Below are 17,758 nucleotides of genomic sequence, written 5' to 3'. Positions count from 1 at the left end.
CCACACAAGGTATCGCTCCAGCGATCGAGAGCCAGGTCGTGTTTTCAGCAAGGTCCCAAATCTCGAGCTCGAACACGGGAAGTGAGCCTGTGGTTGAGCGCAGTGAGGTTGGGAGCGTCTGGGGCCACAAAGCGGCGCCGCCCAGCTCCGTCCGCGTCGAGACCAGTAACGGCCACCCCACTCAGCCGCTTTGAGCACTCACAGTCGCAACTCGCCTCGAGTGGCTCACGTGAGCGCATGTCTCCAATGGTTGCCTGGCCCTGTGTCGGGCACCAAGGCAGAAAGAACGACCCGTGCCAGGCTCCTGTCGCCTGCAAAACGCCTCAAGCGTCTTGCCTTGGACCCGTCGCAGACAACACGCCCCCGGAGTGCATCCACGTCCACCGATCCAAGACGTCGCAGGGAAAACAAGGTACGTATGCTCTCGCACTTTGCACTTTGCGCACCCCCACGCAGCGAGTGAGCGAGCAAGGCACGAGCCGTGTCCACCACAAAAGCCAGCCACGTTCCAAGACGGCCTTTTCGAGACGAGAAAGTCGCGAGGAGCCATCATGAGCTCTGTTGCTGAGCTGGAGAGCCAACTCAAGGAATGGCGCGATCAGGTACGCAAGTTCTATCTATCTCTAGCCAATTTTCCTCTGGTCCGTACTGACCTGTGTCGCAGCTCGAGACCATCGATGAGCAGTTGGCACTAAACCCAGACAACGCTGAGTTCATCGAGCTCAAGACAATCGTCGAGAGCGGTATTCAAGAGTACGAAGTAGAGCTTGCTAAGTTGCAGCCTAAAGCGCAGTCCACAGCACCTCCGCCTCCACCACCAGCTGCTGACTCGCCACCGAAATGGTCCGTCGAGAATCACCCTGCGTACCAAGGTTCCAATCGAAAGCCGCCCTCGAACCAACCCTCCGCAGACACGCCAGAGCCGCCACGCACATACCATGTGAATGAGAAGGTCCAGGCGCGATACAAGGGCAAGTTTTATACCGCTCGAATTCTCGCCGTTACCGGCTCGTCCAAGGATCCTAAGTTTACTATCAAGTTTGATGGCTGGCCAGACACACCCACGCTGGGTTCGGCTGATCTCAAACCCCTAAATGCTCCTGTTGCGCCTCAGCAGGTCAAACGCAAGGCAGATGAACCACCTACACAGTCTGCGACACACACATACTCGGCCGCGGCAAATGTTAACCCTGAGCTGGCTCAGGCACGCAAGGAGCCTAGCAAAGCAAGCGATGGTCCACCAAAACCAGCCAAAATGCCAAAGAAACTGAAGAACAACAAGACATATGAGAAGAGCGCCAACGATTGGAAGGCATTCAACAACAAAATGGCAGTCAAGGGTAAGCTAAGTAAGAAAGACAGTATGTTCAGGACAGGAGAAGGTGTTAATGCTAGAGGTACAGTCTTATTGACGTTTAATCTGAAGTTGAAGATACTGATCTACTCGTAGTTGGCTTTACGGGCAGCGGCAAGCCTATGAGGAGCGATCCGTTGAGGACTAAACATCGTTATGAGCATATCGAACAAGACGACGATAACTAAACGATTACAACGCAAATGCTTCCCGTTTGAACGAATAGCACGCTGCGTCGTGCACATTCCATCATTGACAACATGTACGGAGCTCGTCAGGCTGACTCTTCCCAAGACTGAATTCTGGCAAAGGATGAGGCACATAAAGCACATGACAAAATCTCCAGCGGGTTTGAATTGAGGGCCACTGAAAGAAGTGATACCCGTATCATGTGGCTAATGAATCATGAATAATGTGGCTGATTTATTCTTATAGCCTTAGACTTTAATAACGAGCCAATGCTCACTTGCAGCTTCTTCAGCTGACCGCAAGCCAATTAAAATACTTTCTTTTCCCCAGAGAAGTAGCCCCGTGTCTTATGGATCGGTTCTTACTTTGATATAGCATCTCCCGTGCGGAGTTTTACGCATATCCGTCATTCGTACCTTTTCCCATATCAAGAACTAATCATGGCAAGTATTAAAATATTTCTTTCTCTGCTACTCGCATCTGTATCGTTGCCACACCTGTCCAAGATTTGCATAAATGCATTCAATAAGTAGATTCCATTACAGTGCTCCATAATCCGTAGATCAGTTCCGTGCCAAAAAAGATCCCCATGATCAAGTAGTTCAGTCGATTCTCGACACAGGACAAATCTGGCAGCATCGAAGAGCACAATTTTGATACAGGGATGGTTTGGCCCTCGACGAGGAGGGCCGTCATTAGTTGATTAGATCTGCGGTTGAAAAGAAATCGAGTCATCACATAAAACCAAAGCCTGATGTTCCTTCCTCGATGGCAATGCCCAACATCCTCGAAACTGCCTCCTCACTTTCATACGGCGGCAAAAACAATTTCCCAAAGCAAGTACTGCTCGTAGGTAGCATATTTACGTCACCATGCTTTTCGATCGAGAATCCTATGGCTCTGTATCCCTGGACTGGCACCCTGTCACTTGCCGTTACGAATGTGAGCAGTTTCTGCAGCTGTACCTGATCATAATTCATGACCACGGACCAGAAATGCTGAATTGTGGGATGTGCAGATGAATACTCGTCTGAATAACTTGGCTCAGTCTCCGGGGATGTTATCGCATAAGAAGTTGCGGCCTTAAGGAGCGAAGCGTCAATCTGTCTCGTGCCCTCAACAAAGCGTTGGAGAGTGGGCGATGTTATGAACGATGTGAATGTTATCGAGATGATATGTCTGAATCCTTTCACAAATGCCTCAAGTTGAGGTCTAACCGAGTTGAAAACAAGCCACTTTTTGTAGTCACTGATAAAGTCGATGCGATTGCTGTACGTGACTGGTGTCAGCGATCTCCTCATGTCGGTGAAGATGCTCTGTTCAGAATCCTCAGAATAGAAGAGCCGGTCTACCAAAGTCGAATCATCATTGAGCATATCAATGGTATATGTTTGCCCATTCGCCTCAAACGAAAATGCATAGTCTCGCGCGAAGATTTCTTCCACGTCTCCATCTTCTTCCCTCCAGTCTGTAAGTTGCTGGAATGACTTATGCAATGATGGCCAAGCATCCTGTAACACGAACTGCTCAAAAGGTCCGCGACCACACAGGACTTGATACATTGCAAAAGGGAGATTTACGGGTAATGTTATGCCATTGTACACGGCCATACCAAAGAGTAAACCCAGAAGCTCGTATGTTTGCAGGGGCTCGAGACTTAATGGCTTAAACCAGTTCATCTTCGTTTGCTCCTCCGTGACAACAAAGAGCCCATATTCCGGCTCGAAGGCCTTTGCCAGAACAAGCCTGAAGAATTCCTGAGAAACCCCGCCGTGGTCCGCAGCATCCTCATCCTTACCATCCATACGCATGACAATTTTCAACGGCTTGAGTAGCTCACGATGTTCTCGGCCCCATAGCTGATCGAAGGTACTCTCCAATATACTTTGTCGCTCAATATCCAAAATGAGGAATTTTGCACGTGACGTGTCCAACCTGTTGCGTAGATACAAATCTCTGTTCCAGAAATGGCTAGGTAGACGCCGAATAGAACCGTGACGAGCGTCATCCGAGAGAATAGGCTGTCGGTTCTGAAAACGTAAACGCTCACACATAGCATGGTTACATCTCTCGTCTATACACCGGTAGTCGGACGAGCCCGGGGTGATAAGCCATGAGAAATGGTTGTGAAGCTCACGAACAGCGCGGGATCTTCGCCATTCATGGTGCATTTGATGGTAAAGCATAAGACGGAAATTGTGCATCCTTCGCATCGGCTCAAACAGGAAAGGGAATTGCAAAAGGTGGCGCTCGTTCTTGTAGCGCTTGCTCCCCGGTGGGTTTGCTGCCATCCATGCCAGATAATCAGGAACGATCTTGTGTGGTTTAAGGTGTGCGCCGAGCAATGGTATGACGAAGTGCGAGTCGTCCGGAACCCATCCCTTTGGATCCGAATTGTACATCTGATACAGGTCGTTCATGATTTCGAGCGCCGAGCCTGCACCTTTCCATCGATCAACGACATGTTCACCTTTCCATCCTATCCGGAAGACTGTTTTCAACCACTCCAACAATATCGGTCCAGGACTGCGTCCGACCCGGTGGAGACGCTGAACTTCAAATCGCCATGTGCCTTGTCCATCATCTGGAGAAATCGCTTCAAATACTAACCGGTTCATGTATGCCATAACAAGATACATGACGGGGAATACCTCAGAGCCCTCAACCCGTAATGCACACCAATATGAGCGTCTCACTGCGAGGGCAGCAACTACCTTCTCAGCTAAGCGCGTTGAAAGAGGATACTCGAACGCGTCGGAAACTAAGACAACATTGTTCCGCATATGGACAGTATCGTTGAATTCGGTCTCCGAAGAATATCCCACGACACTTCCACCCAAGCTGCGTTTCGCAAGAATTAAGCTTAGCGTTGTGGAATCTGATTTCGGAATTGAAACTATCAGGAGCAAAATTGCGATGAAGATCATTCGGGCTGCCTGGTCGTCTGAAACATAGGCAGTTCCCAATGTGTTGTTCTTCGAGCCAGCAATCCGAGGAGGCGGAACAAGCAGAGCGTCCAAAGCATTCCACATTGCGGTGAGCATCTCCTCAAATGCAGCCGGAAGCGCAGTCCAATGCCGCAGATGTTCATGTGGTTTATCCATGGCAACAATGGAATTGATGACATTACCATCTGTATCGAGAACCTCTTTGAAGGGCATTCTACTCAGCGACGCTATAGGAATTTGCGGGCCGGGCGAGGACCATTGCTCTAGAAGACGACTTGGCGAGGAGAAATTGTATCGAATGGAACGAACCACCAAGTCAGTAATTGATGCGAACCTGTCTCGATAACTGCCAGATATCCTTGTCAGTGCCGTGGCGATGGCCATCGCCAGTTCACGAGACAACTCCGTAAAAACCATCACGTCAAGGTCTTTCGATTTCGAGTTGTCTCTTGTGTTGCACTGTGAGTCGAACCAGTATGCCATCTTGTTCGTGTTGAACAGGTTCTGAACCAGGCTAGCCCTGTCTACCTTCGTCTGAGTTGTGTTTGTCTTTGCATGCTTGTCTTCGCTCGAGTCATCGCACTGTCCATTCCTACTAGGAGAAGACGTAGGATCATCCCCGCGCTTTTGTCCTTGGATTGCAGCCTGAGAAGCCCTCATGGCGTCGTCTCCATTTTGCAAAGACAGAACATAAGCTCTTACTAAATTTGTGTCAACTCTCTCGTCACCATCGATATCTGTTCGCAACGGATTTGGGCAGAGATACGACAGTGGATCATCAGTACTTGCAAGAACGAACGCCTGATTTCTCGCAGCAAGCAATGTAGGTCGTCGAACAGGCTCGCTCGTGTTTCGTCTGCGGCAACTGAAACAGCCGAGTGTTTTGCAATCTTTGTTCTCGCATCCGTACCGTATTTGCAAAGCGAAACATTGAAGAAGGAGGTGGAATGCAACTAGCCTGCTCTTTTGCTTACGTTCCACCAACACGTTGCTACGTGGGATGACTCCCAACGCTCCAAAAACTTTATGCCAGAGCTTAAGATCAAGCGGCGATTCCTGCATGGCAGCCATCCAAGATTGAAAGGGCAACGGGTGGTCGAAACTGGCAAGTCGATTAAGGAAGTATCTAGCGGTGCGTCGTTGAGATGAGGCTGTCACATCAGCGTAGCATCTTGGGTAGCACGAATCTGGCGGGAACAGAGCTTAAAAGTCCATGCGATTTTCTTTCTACGTCTGAAATACGTTCATACGCTCGACGCCATAGAAAGGGGGCTGTACAGAGGAGAGGGTGAAGTGTAGCGCGCAGATTAAAACGTGCAGAAACATAACTTGTCGTGCGCCAGGAAACTGGCGATACAGCGGACTCACACGAAGTGAGTTCAAAATACTTGCACCTCCAAGTGAGGCTGAGCATGTGCAGCCAAAGGTGGCTGGTGGCGGCCGACACAAGCGGCAAATGCCCATCGAGTTGCAATCGATAAGTCTTTGGGCGTCAGACTAAGTCAATGTAGGGTCAGATAACAAAAAATTCGCCCTGTGACGACATTGGCTCAGCTGCAAAAAGTACGGCGTCCCTCCTCTGTCGCTCTTCGGCATTACGGCTGCAAGGCGAACAACCTCTCGTTTCTCGGTACGCATTACCTACAGATTCGTGGCAAAATCCATCATATCCGTAAAACACGAGGGACTACCCTGCTGCTCTTCAGCCCGTGTTCCGAGTATTCGCCGCGTCTTGCCTGTGACTGTTGTGCGTATACAGTCCCAACTCGGCGCCCCACTTGTCGCAGACACAGACCAATATTTTGCACACGCCGACGGCACTCATATTTCCCCTACCCGCTGCGACCCTTCATCCTTGAATCTTCATATACATCAGGTCGCGCAGAATTGTTGTCTATTGTAGTCTTGACACTGACTACGTGAAAGATGAATGGTAGCACCCACCCATTTACCTGTAACACCTGCCAGGTTGCTTTCAAGTCCAGCGACTTGCAGCGAACCCATATGCAAAGCGACTGGCATAGGTACAATCTGAAGAGACGAGTTGCCTCGCTTCCACCCCTGTCGTCTGAGGTCTTCAACGAGAAGGTGCTTGCTAATCGTGCAACCGCTGCCGCTACCGCTGCCCGTGCCTCCTTCGAGAGGCACTGCGATCCATGCAGGAAAACGTTCTATTCCGAAAATGCGTATCTCAACCACTTGTCAAGCCAGAAACACAAATCAAATGCCGTCAAGGCTACAAAGTTGGGCAAGAAAGAGGATGACTCGAAGTCCCTAATGAGTTCTACGTTCTCTTTGGGAGATCCTGCCATCTCATCTAGAGGTGATGTGGACAGCGAAGCCGAGGATGACTTCCAGGACGTCATTGAAGGCATCAAAGATTCCTCTCTAGAAGACAACCCCGAACCAATTTCGAGGCGGCCATCACGCCCACATCACTCCGCTGTTGGTGAGGATACACGTCCAGATCACCCACTCTCGCCAAGCACCAACAACACTCCAGTCAATGGTCGTATCCGGAAGCGTGATCCTCTCAGGGAATGTTTGTTCTGCTCGCAGTACGACTTTGAATCAGTTCCCGAACTTCTTGACCACATGATCAAATCCCATGGTCTCTTCCTACCTGAGCCAAATTACATTGTTGATATGGAAGGCTTAATCCGGTACCTTAACACTAAAGTGAATGAGGAACACCAGTGTTTGTACTGCGGCCGTCTTAAATGGTCAGAAGACGGTATCAAGACGCACATGAGGGACACGGATCACTGCAAAATTGCCTACGAGACGGAAGACGCACAACTGGAGATTGGTCAATTCTACGACTTCAGAAGCACATATTCTGACGATGACTGGGACACTGAGGACGGCGAAGATGACGAATTACTCGACAATGGAACGGCAACTGGCGGTGGCGTTAAACTTGGTGCTCGACGTGAAGCCAAATGTGATGATGAAATGGAAGAGGGCGACGGATGGGAGACCGATTCAACCGCCTCGTCTGTACCCACCGAAGAGCTTGGGCGGGTCTATGTGGATGAACAGCGGGAAGAGGTCAAGCGTCGACTACGGCAGAATAAGCATCACAGCTCCACGACAAGCAGTCGTCACCGCGAGACAGACGGCTTCCATAGTCACGCACATCATGGTCCCACCGCAGTCTACTATGATGACTTCGAATTACATCTCCCCTCTGGCCGAACTGCTGGTCACAGATCCCTGAATAGGATATGGCGCCAAAATTTACGTAACTACCCAACGCCAGAGGAGCGTCAGCATCGACTACTTACCGAGAGCAATAATGACGAACGTGAATTACGACCAAGTGAGGCTGCCCGTGAACGTGAACGTGGCAGGGCTCACGAGCTCATTCTAAGAAATGAAGCTCTCGGTGTAGCTGGGCTCGATGACGCTGCAAAGAAGCAGTTGAAAAACCAGGAGATCAAGGAAAAGAAACGAGCGGATAGGGAACAGAAAAAATTCCAGGCAAGAATAAATGAAAGAGCCAACCAGCAGAAGCACTTTAGGGACCCGTTGCTGCAGTAAAGGGCTCGCAAATAAGTTTGAGAGCGATAGATGCGTTGGCCGGCTACATTATCAGCCAGGTCTGCAAAGCGTTGATTTATCCTTCTGTTAGTGGTAATGCCAAGGCAAGAATGGTAGACTGAAACACGAAAAGCATCGCTTATTTATAGCTCTCTTCAGTCATAGTTCTAGGGCAATGATTGTGCAAATTTACACGATTCAACGTGAATCAGCTGCTCGAAATCAGATCGAAGATCGACAAACGACTTGGAGTAGAAACAGCAGCACAACATTCTGCAAGAAGTTAAGTGAACAAACACTTTCGCGTTGATAAAATGCTCCTCGCTTCCAAAACTTCGACATCGTCCCTACTTGAATCGTCTCTGAAGACATCGTCCACGTGCAAATGAACATTGCACATTTGCATTTTATGCTCTCATATATTTTTAACATGCAAAATTCTGCACAGAGCTTTCAAAGCCTTTCACAACTCCATCTGTATGTGTCAGCATCGTGCATCGATTCTTTAGGATACCCTTATCAAGTCAGCAGCTCAATCGTCGTGTCCCTGCGTAAGGTACATTTTAACTTGAGAGATCTGCTGCGCTGAAACTCGCACCGCACTGGTGGTGGCATCGTCTAAGCATACAACAAGTACATGTTATACCTTTGTCCTCTTGTGCAAACTCCTGTGCCCTAGCATCCAGCCTACTCACCCTCTCATGCCGAGTTCTTCTCATTCAACTGTAGCTTCGGTATTTAATATATGACCCCTCGATTGCCTCTCTGAAAACATCGTTGATATCTTAGGCAACTTATCATATCCTATACTCGCTCATAGCTGCCCTGCGGTTCCACTTCCGCAACCTTTCCATGTACGGAAACTCTAGCTAAATGTTTTTGCAACATACTAGGTTAAATGTATTATCATCTACCAAGAGCCTACAATATTTCTGTCATTATATTTGTGAACAATGCTATGAATCCAACAGGAACGAAACTAACAGTCAAATAATTGCTATAGGACTTGATCACGGCAGCGTCATCGAGAAAGAACAAAGATAATATTACAGTCTTGACGCGGCTAGTATGATCATTTGAATATATTCCGGCATTGCGAACAACGTCAACGTAGTGATGTTTTCAATTCTTAGATCCAGCCTCCGTTAATACTGATGGTACCGCCTGTTATGAAACAGCTCTTGTCAGATAGTAAGAATTCGATAAGATTTGCAAAATCTTGCACTTCACCGACTCCGTTCAAAGCCAGCAAGCTGGCAAAGTTCATATCGATGTGGCCTGTATTATCGGTCTCGCGCATCATGAACGTGTTGACTGGACCAGCTAGTAGACTATTAGCGTCCAATCAATGTCTTCTGAGCGTCTGGACCGTTCATAAACAATGTTCAAACGAATACCCTTTGGTCCTAATTCTTTTGCTGTGCATTTGCGTAATCCAATTACACCATGTCTGCTTGCGCAATATGCTCCATTGAGAGCAAACCTCGCTGGCCAGATACGGAGGCAAAATTCACAATTGCGGCACCATTCTTGAGATTCGGTATCTGCGCGCGCAGACGATTCGTCATGCCTGTCAAATTTACATCAAGCACAAATTGCCAGTCTTCAGTACTGATCTCCTATGTTGGCTTGATGCAAATATCTTTGCCAACAGCAGCAGCGAAGTTCGAACAATAATGAATGTGACCAAAAGTCTCCCATGCTTGACTTCTCCAGGATCAACTTGGGACTGCGAGCGGACATCTGTTTTGACTGCAATGCATGTCCCGGCACCGTTGTTTGCTTCTATGTCAGCTTTGGCTTTCTTGAGCACTCGTTCTTGGATGTCGGCAATACACAACTTGCATCCCTTCGATGCAAGAAACTTAGCAGTTTGAAGGCCCATGCCGCTAGCGGTACCTGTTATTGAAAGTACTTTGCCCGACCTTTCAGAGTCGAACATGGTAATTGAACCTGGTTCGGAGCCCATGACGATTAGATGATTATCTCAGTAACAGCAAAAGTCAAAGTGGTGCTGCGGAAAATCGACAAATAGCTGAGATCGAGTAAGTGAGAAGGAAACTCCATTTCTGGAAGCCCACAGAATATTATTAAATGTACACGGCCATGCCACTCGCAATTTTAAGGAAAATCAGGAAATTTCCACGCACGAAAGGTTCCATTATTCCTCGTAAACATCTTTCAACGGTTGTTGCTGTTTCTATCTCCCGACACACTACGCGGGCAATGCTCATCCGCGACTCTTTGTCAAAAACTTACCTGGACAGCCTGCGTCCCTATTCTAAGTTAAGCTTTTGGCAGGACCTGGAAAGTGATTACTGGTTCAAGTTCAGCCGTGTGACTTTTTCCCGCTAAGCTTCATTCGATGAGGGGTCGAGAATGGAAATAGGGCTTCCGATAGCACAGCTCTTTTTAAGTTGAGATTGTGTAGGCCCCTGGAGGGAATGTTGTTAGTTTCGCTAGTTATATAATTACAGCATAATTTGTGTACGGCAACGAGTACAAGTGGAATTGGTGTATAGTTGCTGAAACATTCAACTTTTACAAGACGGATCTAGTCATGAATGAGGAAAGGTCTGTAAACTTGTAGCTTGGCATTTAGAAGCATCTGATATTCATGTTTCAGCCTCAGGGCCAAACACTTTTGTGAAATTACAAGGCGATCTAAACGTGCGTCGTCTTGGTTGCTTCTCGTCCTCTTGAACATTTTGTTGTGTATACGCGAAATGAGATGGACATATCGTCAGATTCATTTCGTGGATCGTTCAAAATATAAAACATAATTCCACACGTCTGTAGATTAAAGTATCCTTGATTTTACTCTATCTCACGGCTGAGTTCGCTTCCTTGGCGACTTTATTTTTTCGAATACTGACCACATTTGTGAAAATAATATGGACTGTCAAAAATCACAGAATTTTCTTCAAATTTGGAGTATAGATTAGTAAAAGACTCACTGGGCTCTCAAATTAATTCTTGCGTCGCCCGCTCTAGATACAAGCTACTGGTAAATGTGATGATAAATTCGTGTGAAAGCGCCAGGGGGGACAGTGTTTCAACAAGAGCCGCTGAATTTCTCAGTAAATCATAGATATTTGAGTAGTCGCCGAAAGTATGATGGCTAGCGCAATTTTAATAGCGTATTGCCACTCATACATCGGACGAAGGATTATTGAGAAGCTGCGATCCTCCCAGTTTATCATTGCTTCTGGAGGACTTAAAGCTGTGCATGGCAAGGTCCTAATATAGCTGCATGATACCATTCCATGACCCGATGAATCCAATATGAAATTCAGAGAAAGTACACATACCTGCCCGTGAATTTCTTCATACTTATTCCAGTTGTTTCCGGTGAGGCATTTACGTGACAAACACCCCTCTAAGGCCATGGAAAGTCTCCGAAATGACGTGAAAGCCGTTTGCTGAACTCGTCGTAGACTTTGCATTTATACGATCTTAGTAGATCGCTCATCTATTAAACAGCATGGACACATGCTGCCTGATTCTGATCTTTGGTGGTATGAAGTTCTGTGCGTATCTCCGTGTACAGCACAAATTATGAACATATACGGCATTTTCGCCGGCCTTAGTCATGGTTGAACGCCTTTTGAGCTGGCTCAAATTTTGTCAACTTTTGGAAGCAACAAAATCCCGCACTCATTACAAGGAAGATGTCCCGTTCGTCCAATTTCTTAAGGCTAGGAATCCACATATACCTTTCGCTACCTACTGCGTCTCGTAAGTTTTGGAGAGAAAGATGACCACTTTATCATTACCGAATATATTTGGCCTTGAGTATATGGTCACCTAAAACACAACGCATACTCGCATTAATTTTAGATCGAAGGTCTCTGCATTCATGGCTAAATTAGTATGAACACTTGGTTCGAATACTTTTAGAAAAGCGATGAGAAAATCTGGCAGCCCAGAAAACCACACTATTCTAAGTGGATTATGAAATATTCATATATTCAATCTAGGCATGTTTGGCGTGGGGAAAATGAGTTCAAATTAGCGATGCTAGATATCATTTTGAAAGTCCCATGTAAATAGGATATATACGGAGAAATCATCCTCTACTCGTTCAACTGATAAGTGCAACGCCGTCTTCAGAGAAATTTAAGAGTATATTTACCGATTCTTGCTATCTATGTGTTCAGTCTGCAATTTTTTTTTGTGTCTCTTCAAATTAACTACCATAGCAATTGCCGAATCCGGGGGGAAACCAACATTTTATGACGGATACACATTTGGAAATATATTTATGGCTAACAGACCAAAAGCCTATTAACAAAAGATTTGGACACATTCAAGCGTCGCAATAGTAAGCATACGAAGAGATTATTAAACATCCAAGCAAGCAGAATGACACGACGTTATTGAAATATAGAGTTAAATATGCTCTTCAATGCGAGACACCAATTAAAATCCTTATCTCGATATCAACTTATTGCAGGAAATTTATGCCACTGTGCGAACTTTTAATGAAGTCAATCTGTGTGGTCATGATCCCATCCGTTTCTAGCATCTTTTTTGGATCCGCGTTATCACTGGATATCACTGCAGATTTCAGACTAGCATGTTCTTTCGTATTCTCCTCTTTTCCAAAGAATTCTCGTAACTCAGGATATTCAGCCTCGATATCCATGTACGGTGCAAAGTTCCCCTTCATGTCCATATCTTGCTCAGTCATTCCATTTCCAAAGAACGCGAAAGGCTCCTCCTCATCCATCAGCTCGTAGTCGAAGTCCTCCCATCTTGGATTTCCAAGAACTTTGCGAAAGTGTAAGTCACTTCCCGGATAGATGGCAATGATACGATCAGGGTCAGTTTTGCATCCACGCATCCAAGTACGACATTGATCACTATAGACTGTTTCCTGAAATTATCTTTGACATTGCCTCGAATATGCTTTTATGGCCTTAAGCTTAGGTATCATCGAATTAATGCGCTCGCGTTGCATCTTTTCAATACAAGACATTACAAAGGTAGTGGCGTATTCCAAGACAGGGAGGAAGGTGCCTGTTGTCACAATCCCGTAGGAGCAACCGGGACGCAGTATTCTTGCTCCTACTGTTAGTAAAGAACCAAATTAAACAAAAGATTGCGTACTGGGCATCTCAGGCGGACAAACTCCCAAATAGGATTCAGGCGCCTGCTCAAATATATCGTTGAGGTTGACACCATTTCTCCCGTACAATGGAAAGTCTTGGTATGTAATCTCGTAGCCACTGGCAAGTATTATGACGTCGTATCGCCGATGGGTTCCCTCCTTGGTTATGATCCCAGATGCATCAAAGCACTCTATAGGTTCCTTGATCAGTTGACGCTTTTCTTCGCAGAGTGCCTCGATATACGGCGTCCCTGGCGTAAGTCTTCTGCATCCAATTGCCCAATCAGGTATAATTGCTTCTGCAACAGAAGGGTCCTTCACGCTCTTTAAACGCATCATCTCAGCTGTAGCCTTCTGTGCTCCCATCGCGAGCGGTGATCCCTTGAATGTGATCAAGTGGAGGCATGCCAACGCATCTCTTAAAGTGCGTTCATAGCTCTTATAGTACTCTTTTTTGTTTTGAAACTTGGCTGTGTCTTCATCAGAATATCTGAAATTCACACCTCCTGCCCCACGCGTCTCGTGTACACCTTCAACTGGAACAAGGTCGCCACCGAAGCCAGAAGTGATTCATGTACGAGAACGAACATAATTGTCCAGACTCTCAACGTGCTAGTAGATTGTGGGGATTATTTGAAGAGCAGAACTACCATTGACAATGACAGCCACCTTTTTACCTTTGATGTCAACATTGTGATTCCACCGAGCGGGATGGATCAAGCTTCCTTTGAATGTATCTCGACCTGGAATGTCGGCAAGGTGCGGTCTGTTGAGGTTACCAACGCATCCAAAAAGCACATTGCATACGTCAGTGAAAACCTCTCCAGTTTTGACATTCTTGAGTGTTATTTTCCACAATTTTTTGTCCCCCTGCCAACGACCTTCAATCATCTTCGTGTTAAACGTGATATATTTTTCCGCATCATACTTGACTGCAATATGTTTGAAATATTTCCAAATCTCATTACCTGTAGAATAGCACTGCGTCCAATTTGGGTTCGTTTCGAATGCAGTCTGATACTCGTGGGATGGTCTATCGTCCCTTCAGCACACTTGCTTGAAGGAACCAGAGTGTATTGCTTACACGTCGTAGGCAACACCAGGATACGTATTATCCAGCCAAGTGCCGTCAACATCGTGATTCTTTTCGTAGCATTTAAACTCAATGTTCGCGAATTTGCGGGGGATTCTAATGCATGCCACAACGCCAGTATATCTTGCACCAATATTAATAACCTTCATGGGCTTACCACTGTCAATAGTATATTTCATGAAATCTGGATGCTCTTGCCCATTATCGAAAGGGAAAATGGAACGCAAGTCCATAGAAGTTGTCATGATGGGCAAGGCAAAATAGCGTAATAAAAACGATGATTCAGTAGGATGGCAGTAAATTGACCAAGTCCACAAATTGTGAAACCCACGAAAGCAGAGCGTGGTTTTGACTTCTTGTTGAGCGGTCGGATAGTTAGGCGTGGAATTCCGAATTCGACTGCTCGACTAACGTACTCCGCGAAACTCTCATCTGGCTACCGTATTAGGCTATAGGTGTTCCGGTCCAAAAATTGGTCTCTAGTCTTGTGATATATACACACACTGAATACAGTGCCTCCAATGGGTATCCATTGCTAACGCAACATATCAGTTTTAAGTCATTTTTACTTTCGAAATGCTCTTAAAGAGCGTGCTAATACTCTTGATATGGACTTCGTTTTCCGGACAAATGAATGGATCCACACAAGTCGAAATCCGCCAGAGTGAGGCATATTATGAAACGAATCGAAATCAACATATGGTTTTCAAATGAAGACACGGCTCAATCGTTCACGGCATGTTTGCATTACGACCATGTGAGGCTGATGATGGGAAAAAGAACCTCTTACTAGGCGAAATCCGAGTTATTTGAGTTCAGTGCCTTGCACATCATGTAAAAAAGTGTAGTGTCTTCATAGAACTAGTGAACATATAGAACTTCCAGATTTGATTTGTTCAATTAAAACATAATTGAAGACGTTCAAAATTGATAGGAAGAGGTCGAGAGGCACCAGAGGCGTCAGGAAAGGTGCGTCGCATGTTGCAGCCTGAGGACGTAAATAGGATGTCAAAGCTCGTGTCCAAGAATCCCCATGACTCCAGCACGAACACTATCCACACCTAGCGTCAGGTGCAGTATCAGCCAATCTGAAGTCTCACACCGAACTCATAAATCTGTACAATACCTTTCCTTCACCGCACTCTTCTGTCCATCCTCATCATGGGCGAGCCACAGTTTGTTAAATATCCCGATCTCTCACTTGCACAACATATCTTTACCATTACCAACCCGCACGCGTCGTCGCGTTCCCGCCAGACTTCACTAGCAGCACTCAAAAATGCCATCGAAGAGCAACGAATGGCTCCATTATATCGGTACCTTGCACATCCTACCGAAGGCGTGTTGAATGTCTCCAGTGAGGGTACGACAGATGCACCCAAGCAGATACTAAGACGAACGAGCAGCTCTGCAACGCAGATGCTGGCAACCAGAAGACCCAGTTGGGAAGCTGGTATCAACTTGAACTGGGACGACGTCCTTTTTGAGGAGCTTCAGGAGGAGAATGAAGAAGAGCTGAAAAAAATTCAGCGGGAGGAGGATGAGGCCGTCGAAAAAGCTGGCGAAACCGAGATACAGACTGCACGGGGGAAACGGGCTGAGTACTACACAAAAATTGGCGACAAGGTGCATATGCAACAGATTTCAATATTTCCAAATTTGTAATTAAATTCTGATGTGACAAACAGGATAAGGCAATAGCCGCATACGAAGCTGTCTTCGAAAAGACAAGCATCTTAGGCACCAAGATTGATATTGTCCTCGCTCTCGTTCGCATAGGTCTCTTTTTCAACGATCGCATCTTTACCAAAAGGGCCATTGAGAGGGCATCCGCCCTTGTCGAAAGTGGTGGAGACTGGGATCGCCGCAACAGGCTTAAGGCCTATACCGGTTTGCACTCGTTGACCGTCCGCTCTTACAATATCGCCGCGCCTCTGCTTCTTGACAGCTTGTCCACTTTTACCAGTTATGAACTTTGCAACTATTCAAGTCTAGTTGTGTATGCTGTGCTCGCTGGTTCCGTAGCACTCAAGAGGGTGGACTTCAAGGCCAAGGTCGTAGACGCTCCAGAAATCAAAGCTATCCTTGGCGAAGGTGAAGACAAGCTCTCTGCCCTCACCGGTGCAATGTCCGCTGGTCCTGCAGCTGGTGATGAAGAGATGGGAGATGTGTTGAGTACCTCTACACCCGCACCTACGGCTGTAAATCTCACGGCAATCGGCACAGACAAGGCAAACGAAACTGAAATGGACGTTGATTTCATGCCGCTGGCAAGCCTGGTCAATAGCTTATATGCTGGTAACTACCGCTCATTCTTCGTAGCGCTTGGGACCGTAGAAGAAAGGTTCCTCAGTCAGGATCGGTATCTTTACGAGCATAGGCACTGGTATGTGCGCGAGATGCGATTACGTGGCTACCAACAGCTTTTGCAGTCATATCGTGTCGTAGGATTGAGAAGTATGGCAACGGACTTTGGAGTTAGCGTGGAATTCTTGGACAAGTATATTTTAGCCTGTATCATTGTGCTGAGGGTCGCTAACGTCTATCCAGGGATTTGAGCAATTTCATTGCCACCGATCGCGTCTCCTGTAGAATTGATCGTGTCAATGAGATCATTGAAACAAACCGACCAGACGATAAAAACAAGCAGTATAACGATGTGTTGAAACAAGGCGATCAGCTCATTACGAAACTACAGAAATATGGTCAGGCCGTACGACTTCGAGGGAGCGAGCGCGGGTAGGCATATAGCGCAAGTCAAACTGCAATTGCTAAACGCCACCCGCACGGGTAGAATTAACGGCATTGTTGATTTATTACTGTAGCGAAGGCGCCGTAGATTTCATGTTTACAGCATTGCGGTACGTACCGATAGCATAGAATCAAGTGCTGATGCTCGACTATGGATTGTGGACCGTAGTCACACCGTACTCCAATCATAAAAGCGTTAGACTTCGTTTGCGTCAAATCTCGATAGCCTTGCAGGCTGCGCCCATGGCCCCAATTTTCCTGGCGACTCTTGAGCAAAACGAATTCCACCATTGTTCACAGCGAATTGTTGAAGATGAATGCAAAAAGAGCAGAGTTGCGCACTTAAATCCAACAAACGCCGTCTGCTATTTTGTTACAGAGTAACATGGGAATCACGTAAAGAAGCGATTATATTGATTATTTATGATCAAGGTGATCGACTCACATAAGCGAAGGGTTGTGATTCGCCTAAAGGAAATAGACAAATCAAGAATACAGCCTATAATTAGTCTAATTATTTATAATCAGAATAATTACTAAATTTCTTATATCTATAAAAATATCCTATCCCTACTTTTATTATAGCTCTCTATAATTCAACTATCTATTTTATCTAGTAGTTAATTTAAATATATTCTTATACTCTTAAAGTTTATATTATTCTTGTTAAGCTATGCTATTGGAGGGCGGAAGCTTAGTAAGATTTATATAGAAGAAAACTTATATATTGAAGATATATATTTTGTTTTACTTACTTTACAAAACTG

At 46.2% G+C, this 17,758-nt stretch overlaps 6 protein-coding genes across 6 annotated transcripts; 3 read left to right on the top strand and 3 right to left on the bottom strand.

Moving 5' to 3' along the window:
- The first annotated feature begins 57 nt into the window (after positions 1–57).
- Positions 58–2,326, top strand: PV09_04485 (uncharacterized protein). Its single transcript, XM_016357836.1, has 3 exons — positions 58–602; positions 665–1,397; positions 1,451–2,326. The coding sequence occupies exons 1-3, from the start codon at positions 552–554 to the stop codon at positions 1,540–1,542; spliced, it is 876 nt and encodes a 291-aa protein (XP_016214038.1). The 5' UTR covers positions 58–551; the 3' UTR covers positions 1,543–2,326.
- PV09_04484 (uncharacterized protein) lies at positions 1,758–5,785 on the bottom strand. Its single transcript, XM_016357835.1, has one exon. The coding sequence runs from the start codon at positions 5,560–5,562 to the stop codon at positions 2,278–2,280; it is 3,285 nt and encodes a 1,094-aa protein (XP_016214037.1). The 5' UTR covers positions 5,563–5,785; the 3' UTR covers positions 1,758–2,277.
- A 275-nt stretch (positions 5,786–6,060) lies between these two features.
- PV09_04483 (uncharacterized protein) lies at positions 6,061–8,253 on the top strand. The gene has a single exon (XM_016357834.1). The coding sequence runs from the start codon at positions 6,418–6,420 to the stop codon at positions 8,032–8,034; it is 1,617 nt and encodes a 538-aa protein (XP_016214036.1). The 5' UTR covers positions 6,061–6,417; the 3' UTR covers positions 8,035–8,253.
- Positions 8,254–9,163: 910 nt separating this feature from the next.
- On the bottom strand, positions 9,164–10,003 carry PV09_04482 (uncharacterized protein; the record flags this gene model as incomplete). Its single annotated transcript, XM_016357833.1, has 3 exons — positions 9,164–9,357; positions 9,518–9,645; positions 9,687–10,003. 3 exons carry the CDS (start codon positions 10,001–10,003, stop codon positions 9,164–9,166), a joined length of 639 nt encoding a protein of 212 aa, XP_016214035.1.
- A 2,478-nt stretch (positions 10,004–12,481) lies between these two features.
- PV09_04481 (uncharacterized protein) lies at positions 12,482–14,516 on the bottom strand (the record flags this gene model as incomplete). Its single annotated transcript, XM_016357832.1, has 4 exons — positions 14,232–14,516; positions 13,798–14,180; positions 13,147–13,683; positions 12,482–12,807 (listed from the first exon to the last, which is right to left on the bottom strand). Exons 1-4 carry the CDS (start codon positions 14,483–14,485, stop codon positions 12,482–12,484), a joined length of 1,500 nt encoding a protein of 499 aa, XP_016214034.1. The 5' UTR covers positions 14,486–14,516.
- A 769-nt stretch (positions 14,517–15,285) lies between these two features.
- Positions 15,286–17,490, top strand: PV09_04480 (uncharacterized protein). Its single transcript, XM_016357831.1, has 3 exons — positions 15,286–15,866; positions 15,929–16,740; positions 16,791–17,490. Exons 1-3 carry the CDS (start codon positions 15,402–15,404, stop codon positions 16,981–16,983), a joined length of 1,470 nt encoding a protein of 489 aa, XP_016214033.1. The 5' UTR covers positions 15,286–15,401; the 3' UTR covers positions 16,984–17,490.
- The last annotated feature ends 268 nt before the right edge of the window (positions 17,491–17,758 follow it).

Source organism: Verruconis gallopava (genome assembly GCF_000836295.1).
Source record: "Verruconis gallopava strain CBS 43764 unplaced genomic scaffold supercont1.13, whole genome shotgun sequence".
Classification (NCBI taxonomy): Eukaryota; Fungi; Ascomycota; class Dothideomycetes; order Venturiales; family Sympoventuriaceae; genus Verruconis; species Verruconis gallopava.
The sequence above is the reverse complement of the archived record's forward strand: the minus strand, read 5'-3'. Positions and strand labels throughout refer to the sequence as shown.

Coding starts and splice junctions, on each gene's coding strand:
- PV09_04485 (XM_016357836.1), top strand. CDS start 552: ATGAGCTCTGTTGCTGAGCTGGAGAGCCAACTCAAGGAATGGCGCGAT. Junction 603..664: donor TCAAGGAATGGCGCGATCAG/GTACGCAAGTTC, acceptor CCTGTGTCGCAG/CTCGAGACCATCGATGAGCA. Junction 1,398..1,450: donor AGAAGGTGTTAATGCTAGAG/GTACAGTCTTAT, acceptor ATCTACTCGTAG/TTGGCTTTACGGGCAGCGGC.
- PV09_04484 (XM_016357835.1), bottom strand. CDS start 5,562: ATGGCTGCCATGCAGGAATCGCCGCTTGATCTTAAGCTCTGGCATAAA.
- PV09_04483 (XM_016357834.1), top strand. CDS start 6,418: ATGAATGGTAGCACCCACCCATTTACCTGTAACACCTGCCAGGTTGCT.
- PV09_04480 (XM_016357831.1), top strand. CDS start 15,402: ATGGGCGAGCCACAGTTTGTTAAATATCCCGATCTCTCACTTGCACAA. Junction 15,867..15,928: donor ACACAAAAATTGGCGACAAG/GTGCATATGCAA, acceptor TGTGACAAACAG/GATAAGGCAATAGCCGCATA. Junction 16,741..16,790: donor AGCGTGGAATTCTTGGACAA/GTATATTTTAGC, acceptor ACGTCTATCCAG/GGATTTGAGCAATTTCATTG.